General features: G+C 35.3%; 2 protein-coding genes across 8 annotated transcripts in view; both read right to left on the bottom strand.

The window, feature by feature from the left end:
* Nucleotides 1-14,618, bottom strand: part of LOC138697921 (uncharacterized) — a 45,956-nt gene extending 31,338 nt beyond the window's left edge. Inside the window, exons 1-2 of one of the 3 annotated variants that reach the window (XM_069823523.1) lie at nucleotides 14,497-14,612; nucleotides 14,267-14,353 (exon numbers count right to left, since the gene is read on the bottom strand). The gene's annotated coding sequence lies outside the window, so the exon portion shown is untranslated. Of the gene's footprint in view, nucleotides 1-14,266 lie in introns of all 3 variants that reach the window. The other 2 variants (XM_069823522.1, XM_069823524.1) reach the window with 2 other exon arrangements.
* A 2,207-nt stretch (nucleotides 14,619-16,825) lies between these two features.
* The window catches only part of LOC138697923 (uncharacterized), a 42,530-nt gene continuing 38,593 nt past the window's right edge, over nucleotides 16,826-20,762 (bottom strand). For 4 of the 5 annotated variants that reach the window (XM_069823530.1, XM_069823533.1, XM_069823529.1 and 1 more), the window contains one exon: nucleotides 16,826-18,404. In XM_069823530.1, the coding sequence (XP_069679631.1) occupies nucleotides 18,346-18,404 (59 nt within the window). In that variant the 3' untranslated portion in view covers nucleotides 16,826-18,345. The remainder of the gene's footprint in view (nucleotides 18,405-20,762) is intronic. The other variant, XM_069823531.1, reaches the window with a different exon arrangement.

Genomic DNA, 20,762 nt, shown 5'->3' with positions numbered 1-20,762 from the left:
ATAACATATTATATTAGTTATTTCAATGAAGCGTATAGAGTTGTAGAGGGACATCATTTTATTTTTACTTCAATTTTTATTGTACCTGAGTTTTTTAATGTACTTCACTCCCACCCCTTCTACTAATGAAGTTCAACTATCCTCCACACAGATCCAAGACCGCATATACAGACATAGTAGCCTTACGGTCATAGTAAACAGTAAGTTTAAAAAATTTTTCGCGTTTTCCAGTGGCGAAAGAGCTTTCAATATTGAATCATTTTCGCACAGGTACTGTCGTCCATTTGCCTACGTCGTATCCCGGTTTCCCCCACCAGCTTTTATTCGTCAGCTAGTGGCTGGGCTGTCTTTGCTCTTTTCTGAGAACATTAATTTCTGTTAGGAATTGGACGTCTACGTAATATTACACAACTGTTTAAAATAACTTAAAGAAAAGGGCCTCGTTAAGTAATTAACTGTCACGTGATTTCCTTCCTTTTTACGACCCTACGACATAACCACTTGGACGGACAGTAGATAGATAGTATGCCTGAGTAATTTTATCTTTTCGGATCGGGCAGACGTGAAGATTGAATTTACAGTACGTAAGGTAATCTTTTATATAGTAGGCACAGAATTATTTCAACATGAGTTACTAGTACGAAGGACGAAACTGGTAATTGGGATTAGGTACAATAGTCTATAGTGCGATAATATGCACATTAGAACTGAAGCTTGTATCTAAATGAGCGGCCACCATTTTCAAAAATGTGTTTAAATATCCATATTATGATTATTTTTCAATTTAACTTTATTCTCTATATTGTACGCTAATGTGCTGTAGACAGTATACTATACACTGCATAATGAATAGGTCCGAATGAATAGCTCAGTTCGTGAGTAAAAACACTCATTGTTAATACTGTACTGTATTTTGATTAAACAAAAATCTAATGAAAATGATCAAACTCAAAATTACGATATTTCCTAGTTTACGTAAATGGATGAACTACTTTTCTTCCCTCCTATACCTAGTAAAGTGATTTGTTTGTATATTACGCCAGTATCATCGAACTCCAGTCGTGGAAGGAGGTAGCAAACGGCGTTGATCCAAAGGTATAGCCAGGTTATAATATTAAAAATGTTAGTAAAAATAAAATGATGTCCCTGTAGAAGTAGAAGTAGAAAAATTTTTGTGATGTATATAGATCTGTCTTGCAGTAAAATTTGTTCCTGAGGCCAGGATCGCTCGTGCCGGGTCTGGTCTTCTCCATTTCGTATGTTTTCATGGGTTTTAAGGTTGCACTCGGAAAGCTGAAACTGAGGCACATTTCTTGTTGCCTCGTGGCCTAGCAGGTATTCCCCCACCCATCAGCCTTCACTTCTCCCGTTCAGAACCCAGTATTTTGCCAATGCCGGTCTCATGTATGTGTGTGTGTGTGTGTGTATATATATATATATATATATATATATATATATATGGATATTTTACGACGCTGTATCAACTTCTAGATTATTTAGCGTCTGAATGAAATGAAGGTGGTAATGCTGGTGAAATGAGTCCGGGGTCCAGCACCGAAAGTTACCCAGCATTTGCTCGTATTGGGTTGAGGGAAAACCCCGGAAAACCTCAACCAGGTAACTTGCCTCGACCGGGATTCGAACCCGGGCCACCTGGTATCGCGGCCAGGCGCGCTGACCGTTACTCCACAGGTGTGGACTTGCCGGTCTCAAGTGTCGGTTGGGATGAGAATAATAGTGTTGAATCGTCGTGTGGTCCACTGTGGTTATGTGTTTCGGGAAAATAGAAATCGAAAAAAATAATGATGAATTGATGATAATTGTAATAAATTCATTGTTAGAGTATCGTTATCGATAGGAAATAATATTGAAAAAAGGAAAGTTTTAAATTAAGACAGACCTACGCCATCACTGACAATTTTTTCAGAAAGATAATCTAAAAACGCGAGCTTTCAATGCATCCTGGTGTGAGTAACATAAATGGGTCTTTGGTAATGCGTGCGAAATAAACTTTTCTGTTGGTCGTGCTTGTTGCTGTAAAGAGAGAGAGAAAGAGAGAGAGAGAACAGAGAGAACAGTGTGTCTAGTGAAACTTCAGCGATCTGAAAAATATTTCCATGGGAATTTCAACATATGCTTCTTCAGTTGAGCATAATATTCGTTGCTTTATAAAAATTAAATAGTTAAGCCTACAGAAATCAACTCACAGCAAAGCAACTTATTTGAAAATTGACATACTATGTTTGAATAATGATGATGATAATAATAATGATAATGATAACAATGATGATGATAATAATAATAATAATGATGATGACGATAATAATAATAATAATAATAATAATAATAATAATAATAATAATAGGGGAAACACGGATAATTCCGCAGTAGTGCATATATGATTTTACTGAGGCTTTACAATAGCGTGAACGTAAGTTCTGAGAGGCTGTCAACAGGCGGCATGTCCTCTGCAGTGCTATAGAAAAAAATCAAGGATATTGGTCGACACCTCTGTCGGCAATACAGTGAAACATCGAAAGTTGGCTGTTTTTCGTGTTTTACTACACAGCTGTGAAGAAAGTGAGCATTGTTACATATAAATTGTTCCTTTTATGTTTTCATAATATATTTATAATTATTTACTACTGCGGAATTAGCCAAGTCCTATTGCGGATTTATCCGCACTGTTGCGGAATTACCCGAGTTCTTTTTCAACTGTAATGTATGTACAACTAAATATATTTGCATTTTAATAGGTATCTTTGTCTCATTTGGTAATGAACGGTTTCGTCCATGTTTACATTCTTATAGTCGTCCACAAGCATTCATGGTTGCCAAGGTCTCACACACTATCCCTTCTTCTTACTGCAAACTTACTCACCCTCCTGCCACCCTAATGGGCTGGGGACCGGTTCTACTGCAAAAATCTGAACTTCCTACACTGCAAAAACAAAGCCGAAATTCAGTATCTTGTCTAAGCTTGTGCTGTGCTCTTCTCTGTTATGTGTATAGCTGAGAGTTGTCTAAACTAGTGCTGTGATATTCTGTTTTATATATGTAGACACTTTTTCAAGCATTCAATAAACCGTGGCCGAGTGATTAGTCTCTCTGCCTTGCACCGTGGCGACCCGAGTTCGATCCCCGTCTGGATGGTGAACAAAGTAGGCGCGAGGGTTTTTTTTATCGGAGTTCTCCCATTTCCCCTCATCATTGTCATTCCACCAATGTTCCATAATCACCGTCAGTCTGCGAGATCCTAAGCCAGGTGTCCAGAACAAATAAAAAGAAGCCTGAAAGTTGTACAATTTGTGTTTAATAAAGACTATTATGCTTCGAGTATGCTTCACAGTCTAAATATGCGTAGCCAGACAAAAGAGATAATTTTTTATGTTTACAAATATTTTTAATATCTTTCTAGCAGTGAGTCATCCACTATTTCTTACACGTACAATAAAACTCAGAGTTATGGCAACAGCTTTTGGTGTTAGTTTAAACATTTTAAGATATGTTTGTATTGACGCGATTGAGTCCATACAAAATGATCCATGCCCACCTTTCCGTTCTCCTAACCGTCTCATGATTCATTTTCCGTTTCATAGTCTCGTCCATCATCTGATTACTCCCTGTAAAGTTGATTTGAATAACCTAAATTATTTGCCGGCAGTTACCTTGAGCGTTCTATATTTCCTCTCTACTATTCTCAAAATATCCAACGTAATAAATCCATTTATGACACGCAGTCTAGAGAGGGTCGTAGGTAAAGTGTTGCAAAAGTGAACGTCCGTCCAGAGAAAGGTCCTCTAACATCTTATTGTGGAAACTTTAACATTTGATTTCATTTTGCTGTTATATAGCTTTTTCTTTTTCTTCTTCAATTTTGATTTCTGGAAGTTAAAATAAGGGACATAAAATCGAGAAACTGAGGTGTCCACTCAAAACCATTAAAACATGCATTTAAACTGAATACAATGTAAAGCTAAAAATTGCTTAAATATGCATTATGCATGTTTTTATCCCCAAAAAGGCCAAAACGTGCAAATCTGCACGGAAAAGTTATTTGGAACCGGAAAGTAATGAAATGGATAAGTACTAAGTTTGAGCAATGTCCTATGTTCTTATAAAAACATGCATTTGCATGGAATTCTCATCTCTAGATATTATAACAAATGACGAAGTGGACAAATATGAAGTATCCTACAGAAACAGTGTTGTCATAGCTCTCTAGTTCACATAAGGGTTTTAGTATCTTCTTAATAAAAATCGACAATATTTATTTTATATAAAATTGATATTTTATATAAAATTGATATTTTATTGTAGCCTACTGTTATGTTTAGATAGCTTGGCCGGTCATAACTTTATGCACAGTAAATCGGATAAATTCATTTGACACTGATAATGAAAAAAGGTGTGCTTCTCCTGTGGAGATCACTTCTTTTTCTTGTGCAAGTTCGTAGTATACTAATTATAAAAAACATCAGTATCGTAATGGAACCAATAAACTGTGATCGCCAGTGGAGTGCAGATACGTGACTAATGTTTTTCAATACAGGTATAGCTTACGTCAGTTCTCCTCCTTCCCTTTTTTTTCTCCACTGAATATGCTGAGAAACTGAATCACTCCACATTACTCCTACTCAAATGTTCGCACATAATAATAATATCGGCCAAGCTATCTAAACAGAACAGTACTTACAGTTCATCGGAATAGTTATGTTGCAGAGTTGTCGAAACGGAGGATATCACGTGACACTTACTTAAACGGGACCTTTTCTTTAAATTATTTTAATCATTTGTATAATATTACGTAGACGTCCAACTTTGTACAGCAAATATTTTCAGGAAAGAGCCTAACAGCCCAGCCATTAGCCTTTGCAGAAGGGCAACAGAAATCGGTGGGGAAAACCACTTGGACGGACAGTAGCTAAGCAAGGTATAATGTTTCAGTGGACATAATAAATGTTTATTTCTTCATTGTGTATGCACATGTGTAATTTCTATGAGTGTGGGCGTATTCGTATGGTCATTATAAGACTATGTATTTGTGAATTAGCTTATTTTTTTATCCAATTGTGTCCCTCTCTCCAAGGAAATCGTTGTCTCCTCCTGTAGATATGGATAAGCATAGAAAGTAAAGTATCAATGCTGCAATACCGATACAGACACCTGTATCATATCAGTAGGATTTCAATATCAAACTTCTTTTAGTTGCCTGTCGGGGTTCATTTTCCTTGAAGCAACGTGACCGACGTGCCTGTTGGAAATCTAAGTTTAATTTTATAGCAACACATTCCAGAAGTTCTGCTTAGCAGTTGTCTACACGGATATTCTTCTCTCCGACTTCTCTAACAATGTGTACATTTTATGTTATCTGCAATATCCAGCCTATAGCAGTACAGTAGTTCTCAATCCAAGATCCTCTAAAGCTATTTCCGTGGTCCTTTCGATTATGTAACAATACGTAATACATATAAATTGTTTCTTGGAGGTAAAATTCACTTTTTTCGTTAGCATAATTATTTTAATGATTCAGCAAAAGGGGCGACACAACCAGGAGGCATCCATGGAAAGTAATTGCTTGGGCACTGGCTGCTTTTACAGTAATTTTCATTGGAATCAGCTCAGTTATTGTACAGAAGAGTTTTTTTTAACAAGTTCATAATTTTTATTACGGAGAAGGCGAACGGATATCATTAAGCTCTGAACAATAGCGTGAAGCTAGCCTGTGGATGCCATCGTCCTTAAAAGACTCATCATCTTCAGCCCTCACCGCACTGAGTAGGTTAGGATAGGTTAAGTTAGGCCACGGTGGCTAGGGGCGGGTTAGAACAACCCTTTGCACATCGGCTATACTGAGGCCTATTGTGCACCTCGTATTTATAGGATGAATAAGGATGGTGTACCAGCCCACCGGCCGCATGTGACCCTCTCATCCGCTCACCCAATAGGGTCCTCCTACCCCATCGTCCTAAGTTCATACCGCTAAGGTGCGTTATAGGGCTTTGGTCCACTACGTTTCGTCCAATTTTTGTTTTGTCTACTGACACATTTGTCCATTTCATGATTCGTCCATTAAGTTTTGTCCACTGACCATTTGGTGCTTCATCCATTATATTTTCGTCCACTGACTATTTCGTCCACTATGGAAAAAAAAAATAGATGACATGAAACATAATTCATTTGGTGAAAAAGTAATTAATTTAAATTTATATGTGTTGTTGAATGTACATACTGTTTGTATTATAAACATGATTAGTCATCATTTTCTTCTTCCTGAAGAACTTCAGCAGGGTTAATTTTTAATCTGTATGAAATTCCTCTCATATGTTTCCAACCGGCCGTCGTTCTTGTAGTCTTCATACCGTGTAACCATTTCCCTGATGCGTTCATGATTATTGACATAGCTATGTCTGACTTAATGGTGCACGAACTCGCGTGTGTCCTCCCAACAATTGAGTAATCACCTGCTAATTTGATTCCTGCTCTTCCAGCAAGACTTCCAAAAATTTCCAATTGCTGGGATGATGAACAACCATGAGTATTTTAGTTTACTATGCCAATCTTCGACAGCACTATTAATCTTCTGTTCCTCACTCAAGACTGCTTCGTACACATTACATAACCATGTTTCCGGTGTTGTAATTGTAGATGGGAAACACAAATATGTATTCTAAGATGGATGAAATGTTATGGACATAAAAGATGTGGACAAAATATATGGATGAATCTAAGTTGTATGAATCAATCGGTTCTGGACAAGAGAACGTGGACGAAAGTTAATGTACGACAAGGTGCATGTTAGGCAAGTTAACTTTTGTGTTTCGAAAAAGATATTAATTTAAATGGATGCACTGTCATATTTAAAATGGCATTTAAATTGCCATAAATTGTCGTATCACTATAAACCTATATATTTTCTTAATCAGGAAAGATTGGAGAATTTAACTACTCTAACATTAAAAAATGCCATTTTTGACCATTTCATACTACCTTGTCCCCTTAAGTATATGTTACTAAATCTGACCTTGAAACTAATGGGCCCGGTTGGGACAAGTCTGATTGCGGTTTTTCCGGGATTTTCCCTCAACCCACTACGAACAACTGCTGGATAACTTTAGCGCTAGACCCTAGAGTCATCTCCCTAGCATTATCACCTTCATCTAACTCAGACGCAAGATAATCATAACAGTTGATACAGCATTTTAAAATAACCATTTATAAAAAAAATTGTTTCATGCTATTTTGTACTACTTGCCGTTCCATAATATGGAATTTAAGATAAAATTCAGATATGTCAGTCAGTCACAGAAAGAGGTCAGTCAGTTACACAGCACTTTTTCGGCCGTAACTCTATTACTAATCGAGGTTCAGAGATTATTTTTAATTTAAACAGAAGATTAAAACTTACTCTCCAAACAGTATTTTGGAAAAACTGTATTAGGGATGACATTTCAGAGAAATTTGAGAAGAACCATGTTCACCTGAAGATAGAGTTGATATATATGTCAGTCAGTCACAAAATCACACACACTTTGAAAGTAAATATATATATATATATATATATATATATATATATATATATATATATATATATATATATATATACACAGGGACATCATTTTATTTTTACTAACATTTCTAATATTAACCTGGCTATATCTTTGGCTTAAAGGTTGTGAACCGGAAACACCGTTTGATACCCCCTTCCACTGGAGTTCGATGATACTGGCGTAAGATACAAACAAATCACTCTACTAGGTATAGGAGGGATGAAAAGTAGTTCATCCATTTACGTAAAGTAGGAAATATCGCAATTTTTAGTTTGATAATTTTCATTAGGGTTTTCTTTAATCAAAATACAGTACTGTATTAACAATAAGTGTTTTTACTCACGAACTGAGCTGTCCGTTCGGACGTATTCATTATGCAGCGTATATTATACTGTCTATAGCACATTAGCGTACAATATAGAGAATGACGTTAAATTGAAAAATAATCATAATATGGATATTTAAACACGTATTTGAAAATGATGGCCGTTCATTTCTATACAGGTTTCAGTTCTTTTTTGCATATTATCGCACTATATATTATTGTACCTAATTCCAATTACCAGTTTCGTCTTTCGTACTACTAACTCATGTAGAAATAATTCTGTACCTACTCTATAAAAGAGTACCTTACATACTGTATATTCAATCTTCACTTCTGTCCGATCCGAAAAGATAAAATTATTCAGACATGCTATTTATTATCCGTTCAAGTGGTTTTGTCGAGGGTCGTAGAAAGGAGGGAAATCACGTGACAGTTAATTACTTAACAAGGCATTTTTATTTAAGTTATTTTAAACAGTTATATAATATTACGTAGACGTCGAATTCCTAACAGAAATTAATGTTTTCAGAAAAGAACTAAGACAGCCCAGCCACAAAGGGACGGGCAGAAGTGGGTGGGGGAAACCGGGATGCGACATAGGCAAACGGACGACAGTACCTGTGCGAGAATATGATTCAATATTGAAAGCGAACATATTTCTGGAACATACTATACTCACTAACTCAGTACTGTTTGTGTTTACTAAGACCGTAAGGCGACTTTGACTGTATACGCTTGGTTCTGTGTGGAGAACGGTTGCAAGTTCACTAGTAGAGGGGGTGGGAATGAAGTACATTCAAAAACTCAGGTACAATAAAAATTGAAGTAAAAATAAAATGTATATATATATATATATATATATATATATATATATATATATACAGGGACATCACTTTATTTTTACCAACATTTTTAACATTAACCTGGCTATACTCGGAAACACTGTTGCCCCCTTCCATTACAGGAGTTTGATGTTACTAGTGCAATATGTAAACAAATCATTTTACTAGGTATAGGAGGAGAGAAAAGTAGTGTATCCATTTATGTTGTAGGCAAATACGATATTACGATTTTCAGTTTGATCATCTCTCTTACGGAATTTATCAAAATACAGTAGAGTAGTAACATTTTTTTTTCAAAAACTCAACTTTTCAGGCGGCTATGTTCGTTATGTAATGTCTACTTTATTTAGCATATTAATTATTGATGTTATCATACAATATAGAGAGTGCATTTAAATTGAGGGGGTCATAAGTAAAGGGCTGTAAGTGCACTTAAGTTACTTTTGAGAAAATGGGGTTTAAATATTTAAGCTTTCGTAAAATCGGTGAAATTTTGTATTTAAATTTTAATGTGTGATGCGATTAAAATATCCCTTTGCCACTAAAATTTTAGATACTTTAGTTTACACTGGATGCACTTAACTCATGTTATTACAAATGTCACTAGCATTCCTTTGCTTCTAGCCACCTCAATTCAAAAAAAGCTAAACTGAATTTTTAAACAAGTTGCTGAAAATGGTTGCCGTTCATAGGTTCTTTCTTCTATAGAAAACGCAACCACATTTCTGAAACACACTATACACTGCGGTGTTTACTTCACTGCTTGAAGACTTTGAATGCAACAGCGGCCGTAAGTTTGTGTGTCTGACGGGAGCAAGGACATTAGTGAAGGGGTGAGAGTGAAGTACATTCAGAAATGAAGGTACAATAAAAATGCAAGTAAAAATAAAATGATGTCCCTGTATATCTTAGCTGTACACTTTCCACTATCAAATCATGCGGTGACACATTTTAATTTTAACCTATTAACAAATTTAGGCAGCCATTTCGCTGCCAAAATGTACTGTAAATGCCAGTCAGTCACATGTGGAATTGCTATAATAATAATAATAATAATAATAATAATAATAATAATAATAATAATAATAATAATAATAATAATAATAATACTAGTAATACTATATTAAATGAAATCCATCAGTGCAAATTTAATAACAATAATAACACAATAGTTTTTAACGATTTACTTCACTGCAATGAGTATATTACCAATATTCTATCAGATCTTAAAATATTTCACTTAAACATTCGTAGCATCAACAAAAATTTTTCCGAACTCTGTGTTTTACTTAATAATTTTTCCTTTTACTTTGATATTATAGTTCTAACTGAAACCTGGCTTGATCATGACTCTGGCTATGATATTAATGGTTATAAAAAATTTGTTAAAAGTAATAAGTATAATAAATGTGATGGTATAGTTGTATATTTTAAGGAAAACATCGTAGTGTCTTTAAGTGATATTGACATTTCCCATTGCAACGCTATACATTTTCAATTAACACTTATTAATGATACTCTTGTTAACCTAACTGCAATTTACAGATCTCCAAAACTATGCAAAAATGAATTTCTGAAAAATTTTGAAAGCTTCTTGTCAATATACAAAGATTTAAACAACCATGTTATTCTGGGTGACATAAACATTCAAATTTTAGAAAATAGATTAGATAATTTTGGCAACACGTATTTAAATATCATGCATGAATATGGATACGTGAAATACTTAAATTCCATTACTCGTCCATCATCCAATTCATGTCTTGACCATATTTTCCTAAAAACGGGAAATAACTTACATTTTATACCTGGAGTATATGCAAGCGCAATAACAGATCATTATATGACTTTTGCATTGTTGTCAATCAGTAATAAAAGTATTAGCAGAGAAGCCACTGAACCTTCGGACAATTATAAGCTAATTATAAACCATAAAAGCCTAATATCAGATATTAATAATATTAATTGGGAATCTATATTCTACAATGAAGACGCAGATACATGTTTCGATAATTTTTATAAAATACTCTGTAACCTAATTTGTAAATATTCTAATCATGTCCCTCTCAAATTCTCAAGTAAGTACAAAAAAATTAAACCTTGGATTACCACAGGTATTGTTAAATCAATACGATCTAGGGATAAGTTAGCTAAGCAAGTTAAACGAGACCCACAAAACAATGTTTTATTAAATTACTACAAAAAATATAGAAATATTCTCACTAATGTAATAAGAAATCAGAGAATCAAATATTATTCTGAAAAATTTAACAAAAATAAAAATAATCCAAAGCAATTTTGGAAGACCATAAACGAAGCTACTGACACCCAATGTAATAAAAATAGTATATTAAAGACAATTATAAGTCGAAATGGAATAACAATTGAAAACAAGGAAACTATCGCAAATGAATTTAACGATCATTTTACTAATGTAAGTCATGACATCGTATCTAATATAAAAAAGAAAGTATTTGGTACTCATCACTATAAGCTTTATAATAAAAGTATATCATCTATGTTTATGTTTCCTGTAAACGAATGTGAAATCATTAATATTGTAAACAGTTTAAAAAATAATGTGTCTCCTGGTATTGATGGTATTACAACAAATACCCTGAAACTTATTATCGAAGCTATTTCTAAACCACTAGCCTTTATATTTAATTTGTGCATATCTCAAGGTGTATTTCCCTCAGCCCTAAAACATGCTGTGGTGATACCAATTCACAAGTCTGGTGACAAAAATAATCTTAATAATTACAGACCCATTTCACTATTACCTAGTCTCTCTAAGGTATTTGAAAAATGTATAAAAACACGGTTAATAACATTTTTAGAAAAAAATAAACTACTAAATGATAATCAATTTGGTTTCAGAAAAAATTTGTGCACTGATGATGCTATTATGGCAGTTACCTCAAAAATAATTCAAGAATTAGATGTAGGAAATAAATGTCTAGGAATTTTTCTAGACTTACAAAAAGCTTTCGATACGGTCAATCACAGTATACTTTTGAATAAAATGGATAGATTAGGAATTAATGGAATTGCTTTAAAATTATTTAAATCTTACTTAAGTAACAGAACTCAAGCAACTAAAATAAATGATCACCTTAGTAAATCACGTAACATTGACATAGGTGTACCTCAGGGGACGATTTTAGGTCCTGTTTTGTTTTTAATATATATCAACGATTTACTTAAAATTGACATTGAGAAATATTCTGGTACTCTGTATTCTTATGCTGATGATACTGTGGTTATATTTAGCGGTTCGAGTTGGAATGAAACTTATCAAAATTCTAACAGTGGTATTAATATTATTAAAGAATGGCTGGATACTCACTTACTTTCTTCGAACGTTTCTAAAACAAAATTAATACCATTTTCATTAACATCACATGGTCTTGAGCAACTAGAAATAAATAATAATATAAGTATAACTATACATGATTGTAACCTACCTACTTGCTCATGTAACGCTTTGAGTATATCCTCACAAGTTAAATATTTAGGCATTATTATTGATCAACATTTAAAATGGGACAAGCATATCTCCTTTCTGTGTAACAGATTGCGTAAAACAATCCACAAATTTTCCATTCTACGCTCTTATTTACCTGTTTATGTTCTGCGTACTGTGTACTTAGCTCTGTTTCAATCAATAATTCAGTATGGTATTTTAGGTTGGGGAGGAATGGCAAAATCGACTCTCCGTCCTTTAAATCTGCTCCAAAAAAGAATTATCAAAATTTGTCTATATAAACCTTTTGATTACCCAACAAAATTAATTTTTCAGGAATTTGGCGTATCAAATCTAGAACAAATTTATAAACAAAAATTGCTGATTTACTTCCATAAAAACCACAATAAATTTAAATTTGATCCTCATGAATACCAGACGAGACAAAACTACAGTTTCTTTCTAAATACTCCCAAATGCCACACAACTGCTGGATTAAAACACAGCAGAAATTTTGGACCCAAAATATATAATACATTAATTAGAGCTTACCCTGAGCTAAGTACACTTAACACACATAGATTTAAGAAACAAATCAGATTAATTATTTAATTGTTTAAGCTAATTGAGTTAAAAATTGTTACTCTAATATTCATGTACTTCTTTATTTTCTATTTGTATATAGACATATTACATGCTGTATGTATTTTACCATTTATTAATGTGATTGTGCTCAATGAACTCTCGTAATTTTGTGATATATTTTGTATAACTGATCTGAACTGCGCCCGAGCACGAGCTTCTGCTCTTTCGGGCTGCAATGCCTAATGTAGCTCAAGTGTATAGTATTAATAAATATTATTATTATTATTATTATAATAATAATAATAATAATAATAATAATAATAATAATAATAACAATAACAATATAATAATAATAATAATAATAATAATAATAATAATAATAATAATAATAATAATAATAATTTTGCCGGTGTTTTCCAGTTACAGTGGTTTACCGTCGTAGACACTAGGCACAGCTTTGTCGAGTGCTCTACTTCGTCAGACAGGTGGCAGGCCTATTATTACGAGGAGATGAAAGATGAGAAGAGATGATGAAGAGGTAATGAGGATTAGCAAGGAGTCGGGTTCTAACGGTATTATGAAAGTCGCCATATTTCCTTTGTCGAATTACGATCCACTTCCACTAGATGGGTACCAACACGAGAAGGAGGGCCGACAACATATGCAAACGAAATTACTAAACCTACCTAATTATACTAATGTGAAGAATTTTACTACAGATGTGTAATATTATGTGACAGGTTAGGTTAGGGTTTTTTTTAATTTTAGTTGGTTATTTAACGACGCTGTATCAACCAGTAGGTTATTTAGCGTCGATGAGATTGGTGATAGCGAGATTGTATTTGGCGAGATGAGGCCAAGGATTCGCCATAGATTACCTGGAATTCACCTTACGGTTGGGGAAAACCTCGGAAAAAACCCAACCAGGTAATCAGCCCAAGCGGGGATCGAACCCGCGCCAGAGCGCACTTCAGACCGGCAGGCAAGCGCCTTAACCGACTGAGCCACGCCGGTGGCTAGGCTAGGCTAGGCTAGGCTAGGTTAGGTTAGGTTAGGTTAGGTTAGGTTAGGTTAGGTTAGGTTAGGTTAGGTTAGGTTAGGTTTGTATTGTGTGATAGGTTAGGTTAGGTTTCCATCTAGTGGAAGTGGATCGTACTTATACTACTAATTCAAAGAAGAAGCAATGGCGACTTTCATAATACTAGTAATTACATTTTACATGTTTCGTGATATACTAAATGTGTTACCGTGGTAATAATTCTCTATATATGGTACAACAAGATTTGAAATGTGTTGTGGTTGTGATAAAAGTATTGAAAATTGATTTATAGCGCCACATTGGCAGTGATAAAAGTGCGCAATATTCGTTCAGTGGCTGGTGGATGCTCTAGATTGACCGAAATGTGAACAACGCCGAGAAGATTCTGTACGAAAATAGGTGGGAAAGTTAACGCTAGAAATTGATGACATAGATATATGTGACATAATTATACATTACCTTCACTTGCATTCCAAGGGAAACGTTGCGCATTACCTCCTTTAACACTGTCCATCTGCACTGTGGTTGATTGGCTTCAGTTATTTACTTACGTCAGAAACAACCAATACGGTCCATATATTAACTCCTTTGTTAATTCACATTAAGAAACCAAAAAAGTTGTAATATATATTTAATAAAGTCAAATTTACTAAAACGCTATAGTTACTAGCAAGTAAAAAGTAACTCACAATTTACAAAGTTGCCGAAAGTATAATTAGGAATGATTATGCCAGTGCCGACGACAGCACTTCACCAAAACTGACACCAGAATTAAACACCGCCCGCTTGCCCTGTGGTTCTGTCCCGATCTGGCGTCTCATTGCGCGTATGCAGTGTGGCTAACTCCAGAAACACGAAATCCGCTACGGAGCTGAGAAAATTCCGTTATATTTCGCTACGGTGATCGGTACTGAATAAATGTGGAGAAATCAGAACTATGTTAATGGATCATAGAACGAGGTTTTATTGTGTTTCCTTTCATCATTTATATTGTTAGAAAATCATACTGTAGCTGTGAAATATATTAATTATATTTCATACGTATTCACACATGCTTAACTAATAATACGTAGCCTATTTTGTAAACAGAAATGTAAGAGAGCATATTTTATTAAAACATATTTATTTTTTAAAAACGAGTCTGCTTTATTTATGCCTCTCTCTGTAATAACTAGAGGCTTGCGTTTGATTACCTACTGATGCACCAAAACTTCTGACGACGCGGAAAATATGCGAACCACTAGCGTACTGTAAATCGACTGACATCATCTGGCCGACCTTTCACCCACCCGCTAAAATAGTGGTCATCAGCACTCGCTAATATGAGTAAAGGAAAGCGGAGCCGCCCCATTGTGCCCCGTCGTGCATCAGGAAGAAATAGAGAGCATACCCACTAGAGCAGCTACGAATGCTCCATAGTGCAGTGTGTTCTCCGCGGGTAAGAGACGCTAGCCCCAGGGTGCTCTGAGCTGATGACCGCTGCGCTAAAGCCTCGTTCACACTTCTCAAGTAACTTGAATTCAAGTCACGTGATTTCAAATAACCTGAATTCAAGTCGCAGTTCAGACATATTAAAGTTATTTTGTTTTCAAGTAGAATAAAATGGCGTCGATGGAAGTTGTGCAATTAGGAACTTGTGTAGTAGCAAGCCTCCATGGCAGGGAAATGATAAATATATTGAAGAAATGGAACTAGCGTTGTTCAATATGGGTTAGGAATTAGATTAGTAAGAGAAATATACGACCATTGACCAATACAAATAGAATAAGTGAAATCTTCAAGCAGAGTTAATAATTCTTCATGTAACTTAAATATAATAAAATACAAGCAGGTCTGATTTACCATAATTGAAAATGATTATCTTGAAGCACAATTCCCCGAAAAAAAAAAACAAAAACAAATCTATCAGCAACATTGAACTATGCCAGTTTCGACCGATATATGTCATCCCTTCAAGCAACACTCTTCTTAATCCCTTCTATCTTCCTCACTTCTTCTCTATCTACAGTTTAATGGTTTTATTGTGTTTCATATCTCATCTGTGTACACGTTAAAATATCTGCTGTTCAATTTTTCAATGAACTCTTCCTTCCTTGGCAGTTTCCTTTGCATTTCTGTCACGAAACTTTGCAGTTTCTATAATCCACAGGCCTTCGTGAGTTTTATATAACCTCAGAAACTCAAATATTTGGTCATTATTTCACTTAGGCTACTATTGTTTCTATTATTTTTACGTTCCATAGAACGGAGAAACAATAAGCTGTTAATTTAACGCTCTTAAAACAGCTGTTAATTTAAATTCCCGCGCTTTTCTCCTTGAATTCAAGCTATCAAGTGACGTTCATTCTCTTCAAGTTGTTTCAAGTGTCCCTTCAAGTCAAGTAAAAAGTAGAAAGAGATCCATGTTTGTATCGAGAGCTGGGACTTTCCCAATTTTCCGATATCGATGAAAATTAAAATACAAAGTTTGATTAAGATGGCTAAATGGAAAATGAGTACAGACCGATTATTTAGTGCTGAAAGCTCAGCGACGCGAATAGAGGGAGTAATAGGAATAGTGGGGAGAGCTCCGGAGTAGAGATAAGGGCGAGGGGTCGGTAAAGGAATGCAGTACAGCTTAACTGTACTAGAAACATACTGCTCTACCGCACGCATGACATCCGATCGCTCCGAAGGTAAGCGAGAAACTAACCGAACAACCCCTTGGCGGAACTAAATGGACTCGCCTGACCCAGGCGCACATCGCCGAGGACTGTCAGGACTAAATAATCGTACTGTACTTGCATACATGCAGGCAGACACACAGGAAGAAGCACAGATAGATGGGAAAAGTGGCATTAAAAAGTTCTATGAAGAATTGCGAACTCTCGTAAGACAAAAAACACAAACATTTTGCTAGAGACAGCCCCATACGTCATTAAGGAGGACCACAAGTAAAATCGACACATGTCAAGATCTTCCCAAAACACAATGTCGAAATCTCATTTTTCTTTCATTTAATTTATTATATTCCATAGATCCTACGTTAGCAGTGAAGCTTTAAGACATGGAACAAGTAAAAATTGTACAAGATTACAATTAAAATCACAATTTTTACAATATTTTACAATTTTTACAATATTTTACAATGTTTTACAATTTTTACAATATTTTACAATTTTACAATTTTGCAATTTTCTACAATTTTTTACAATATTTTGGCGAGATGTAGTGAGATGAGATGAGGCCCGAGGATTCGCCAAAAGATTACCTGGCATTTGCCTTATGGTTGGGGAAAGCCTCGGAAAACCCAACCAGGTAATCAGATCATTCAAAACAGGACAGCAAATCGAAAACAAAGATAATTTTTTTAGGGTAATCACTTTGGCGCCTTTACTGGCCTGTAAAATGTATATACAATATTTTGTGCATCTGCTAATACCACGTATTTCCAGATAAGTACAATAAACTAAAGATGGTATCTTATATTTCGTGACAAAAAAGAAACATATAACTCACATATATTGTGTTTATTGCCTTCTGTGAACGTAAAACTTAAGTTGGAGCCACGAGATTCACTTACGCAGAGATTACAAACACAATCAACGCAGATCTCGTAGTTCGAACTTTTTTTAATAGGAACAGTGTTCGCAATGGCTACTTTTATTAAAAGTGTCGAGATCTCCCACAATGCCTCTATATTTTAATCCTTGTTTAGTGTTTTCCATCTTTATCCTTTGAAAAGGTGGAAAAATTCAAGTACCATGACACTCGAGAGGAAACTAAACAAAGGATAAATATGGGTAATGCCTGTTATTATTCGGTTGAATAGCTTTGCTATCCAGTCTGCTCTCGAAAAAGTTGAAAGTTAGGATTTATAAAACAGTTATATTACCGGTCGTTATGTATGTTTGTGAAACTTTGACGCTCACTTTGAGAGAGGAACAGAGGTTAAGAGTGTTCGAGAATAAGGTGCTTGAAAATATTTGGGGCTAAGAGGAATGAAGTTATAGGGGAATGGAAAGTTTGGAGAATGCTGAGTTTGCAGTGTATGACTTGCCCTTGGGCAGAACACTATGAATGAATTAAATATAGTATATGAATATATTTTAATTTCAAGTACTATAAAATATTACATGTAGTATTTATTAATATCATGGATAGAATCTGGAGATTTCAGAACGCTGCTGCTTAAGATGTTAATTAAAGCCTGTTGAATATACTACATTCCTTCCTCTTGTGTTGCTTTTATTTGTCGTAATTTACAAATTTTGAGCAGAAATTCTTATCATTCAGTAGAAAAAGTGAATATGAGACGTAAGCTCAAAACTAGACCATCTTCGGCACCACTTTATTGTGTTACATAGAGGCAGAACTATTAACACATGCAGAGGCGAATAAACCAGCCTGGTGCATAGCAACTTGGAGGAATTTGCGTACTTAAAATTATTACGGTACACACTTAAGCATCGCACTTTACGTGTTCTTCTCACATAGCAAGTGATAAAACGCCTTTAATTGACATCTTAACTTGCTTATTAGCGTTAGTTTTCTTGTCTCTAACTTTCGAGCTCTAGGTAGTAGCTGTAGAAGAAGTTCCAGATGTAACAGGGGATAGCTGAAAAAAAAAAAAAAAGTAATTTAATCCAAGGTGAATTAGTTCTGAAAAAGTCTTGGTTTTTCAATCGTCTCTCGAGATTAGATCTGTATGAAGTTCCTTTGCTTATAGGTTCCACAACCAAAGTAATATCGCCCAAGATTTGAAGGATTGCATATTCTATTGTGTTATTTATGCTTTGATAGCGCAAATAACTGGATCAATATTGTACTGGACATAATGGAAAACATAATGGACGATACGACATTGGCGGTGAAATCTGGAAGTAGGTATAAAACGTCGAACAAATCTAATCTTAATACACGATTCAAGAGACCAAACGCTTTACGATTCATCAATACTTTGTGTATGTTTTTACCACTTTCGGAAAGTGACTGTCCTTCCTTTCCTAGCAGCCAGATAGTGGTTTCTTCATAATTGATAGTAAGTATTTATTTGTAACTCTAAAATTGAAACTAGATAAAATTGCGATTTACATCATAGTGCTCACGTTTTCAGTTCAAGCACACTTTTCAAGTAGGGGGTCAGAAGCGTTCTACCTCCGCCCAACTTCAAGATAAGTCTGAATGTGATCTCTGCCATTGGTTGAATAGCAATTATCTTTCTTTCTTCCTTTGCCGGCAATGTTTACTTTGTCTTTCAGGCATTATGGGACGCAGTATAGTATAGCTACTATTAGTACACTATAACAAGCTTCCTCACGGCGGGTATTTTTCCCACTATACTAGAGTTGAACAACGATCGAGAAAGTAAGACTAACAGCGCCCACAAAGCCGAAAACCAGCACAACAATGTTGTATTACGTCGCGTCGTTGACGTAAAGATTATTTGTGTTACGAGACGTCGAGATTGATCACTCCTGAAGTCCCGAACGTCGAGAACATAGGCGGAGAGAGAACCGTTTCCTTGAGGGGGGGGGACAAAGCAAAACCATAGGATCCCGATATAACGACTTTATGGGGGATATCATTTACTTCCTCCCCCGTTATAACAGTACACCGTGTTCCGCTTATAAGTATAATAAAAGAAATAGTTATAATTTCATAACAATGCATGCAAATGGGTTAAGATTGGTACCATTGTAAAGAGGAAATTGGGAAGTTTTAATCCATTGTTGTTACTTATTTTTAGAAGACTCACGCATGCGCAGATCATTAAATAAGAGAATTCGTATCGTATCTTTAGTCAGTCAGCATGTGGACGCCACAGCAGAAAGCCTTTTGTGTGCTGTCATTAGCAGAACATAGATCCATAATTCGTGTACAGCGCTTGTTTCGCCGTCAGTACAATCTTAGACCGAGGGAAGCTGTACCGACGTACGTCTCAATAATGAAATGGGATAGGCAGCTCAGAGAAACAGGAAGTTTGTTGTCTAATGCAGGTAAACATTCCAAGCGTAAAGTGTCTGACGAAAATGTCGAACGCATTCGCGAGGCATTTCAGAGAAGCCCGCGGAAATCCATTCGACAGGCTAGTGTGCAGTTGAACATCCCACCAACAACAGTGCATACAGTGCTCCATAAAAGATTGCGTTTGCGAGCGTACAAGCTGCAACTTCATCAGATGATTACGCCGAATGATAAACTGGAACGAAAACGCTTTGCAGAAACAATGTCGGAAACACACGGATTTTTTCCTGTGGGGGTTTGTTAAGGACCAGGTCTACAGGACGCCAGTACGTGATTTGGCAGACTTACAAGAAAGAATTTATGCTGCTGTCAACAATGTTACACCACAGATGCTTCATAACACTTGGGTCGAGGTTGAATACCGGTTGGATATTTCCCGTGCCACCAATGGAAGCCATGTTGAGGTTTATGGAACATAAGATAACAAAAATTCCCAGTTTTCATTCTTTGTAGCAGTTGGTTTCAACTATATACTTGTATTAATTCAGAAGTTATAGCTATTTCTTTTGTTATACTTATAAGCGGAACACTCTGTATATCGGAATATGATCATTTAATAAAATCATTTTTGGGGTGCATGTTTCTTATAGTGTCACATCCAAATTCACGATGTTTCGGACCGAGTTGTATAGGGCTTCAAGTGTAGGTCTACTACAAATTGTAATAGGGCATAACCATAGGCAGAGTTATGGGAGGGTATGTGGGGGCACTGCTCCCCCCAAATTTGTCTGAACTCTTTTTTTCTATTAACATTACAAAATATTGAATTCAAAAGACTTTTCTTGCTTTTGTAAATGCTACCATCGTGCCATCTTCCTGGAAAATGGCTACTCTGACAAAAAAAATTTGGATTATGGTTGTTTTATGAAAACTACAGACAATTTACACTCCTTTAACATGAGGCTATGGTGTTTTTTTTTCACTAACACTTAATTCAGTAGATGTCCGC

This window comes from Periplaneta americana, chromosome 4 (assembly GCF_040183065.1).
Source record: "Periplaneta americana isolate PAMFEO1 chromosome 4, P.americana_PAMFEO1_priV1, whole genome shotgun sequence".
NCBI classification, from domain to species: Eukaryota; Metazoa; Arthropoda; class Insecta; order Blattodea; family Blattidae; genus Periplaneta; species Periplaneta americana.
The sequence above is the reverse complement of the archived record's forward strand: the minus strand, read 5'-3'. Positions and strand labels throughout refer to the sequence as shown.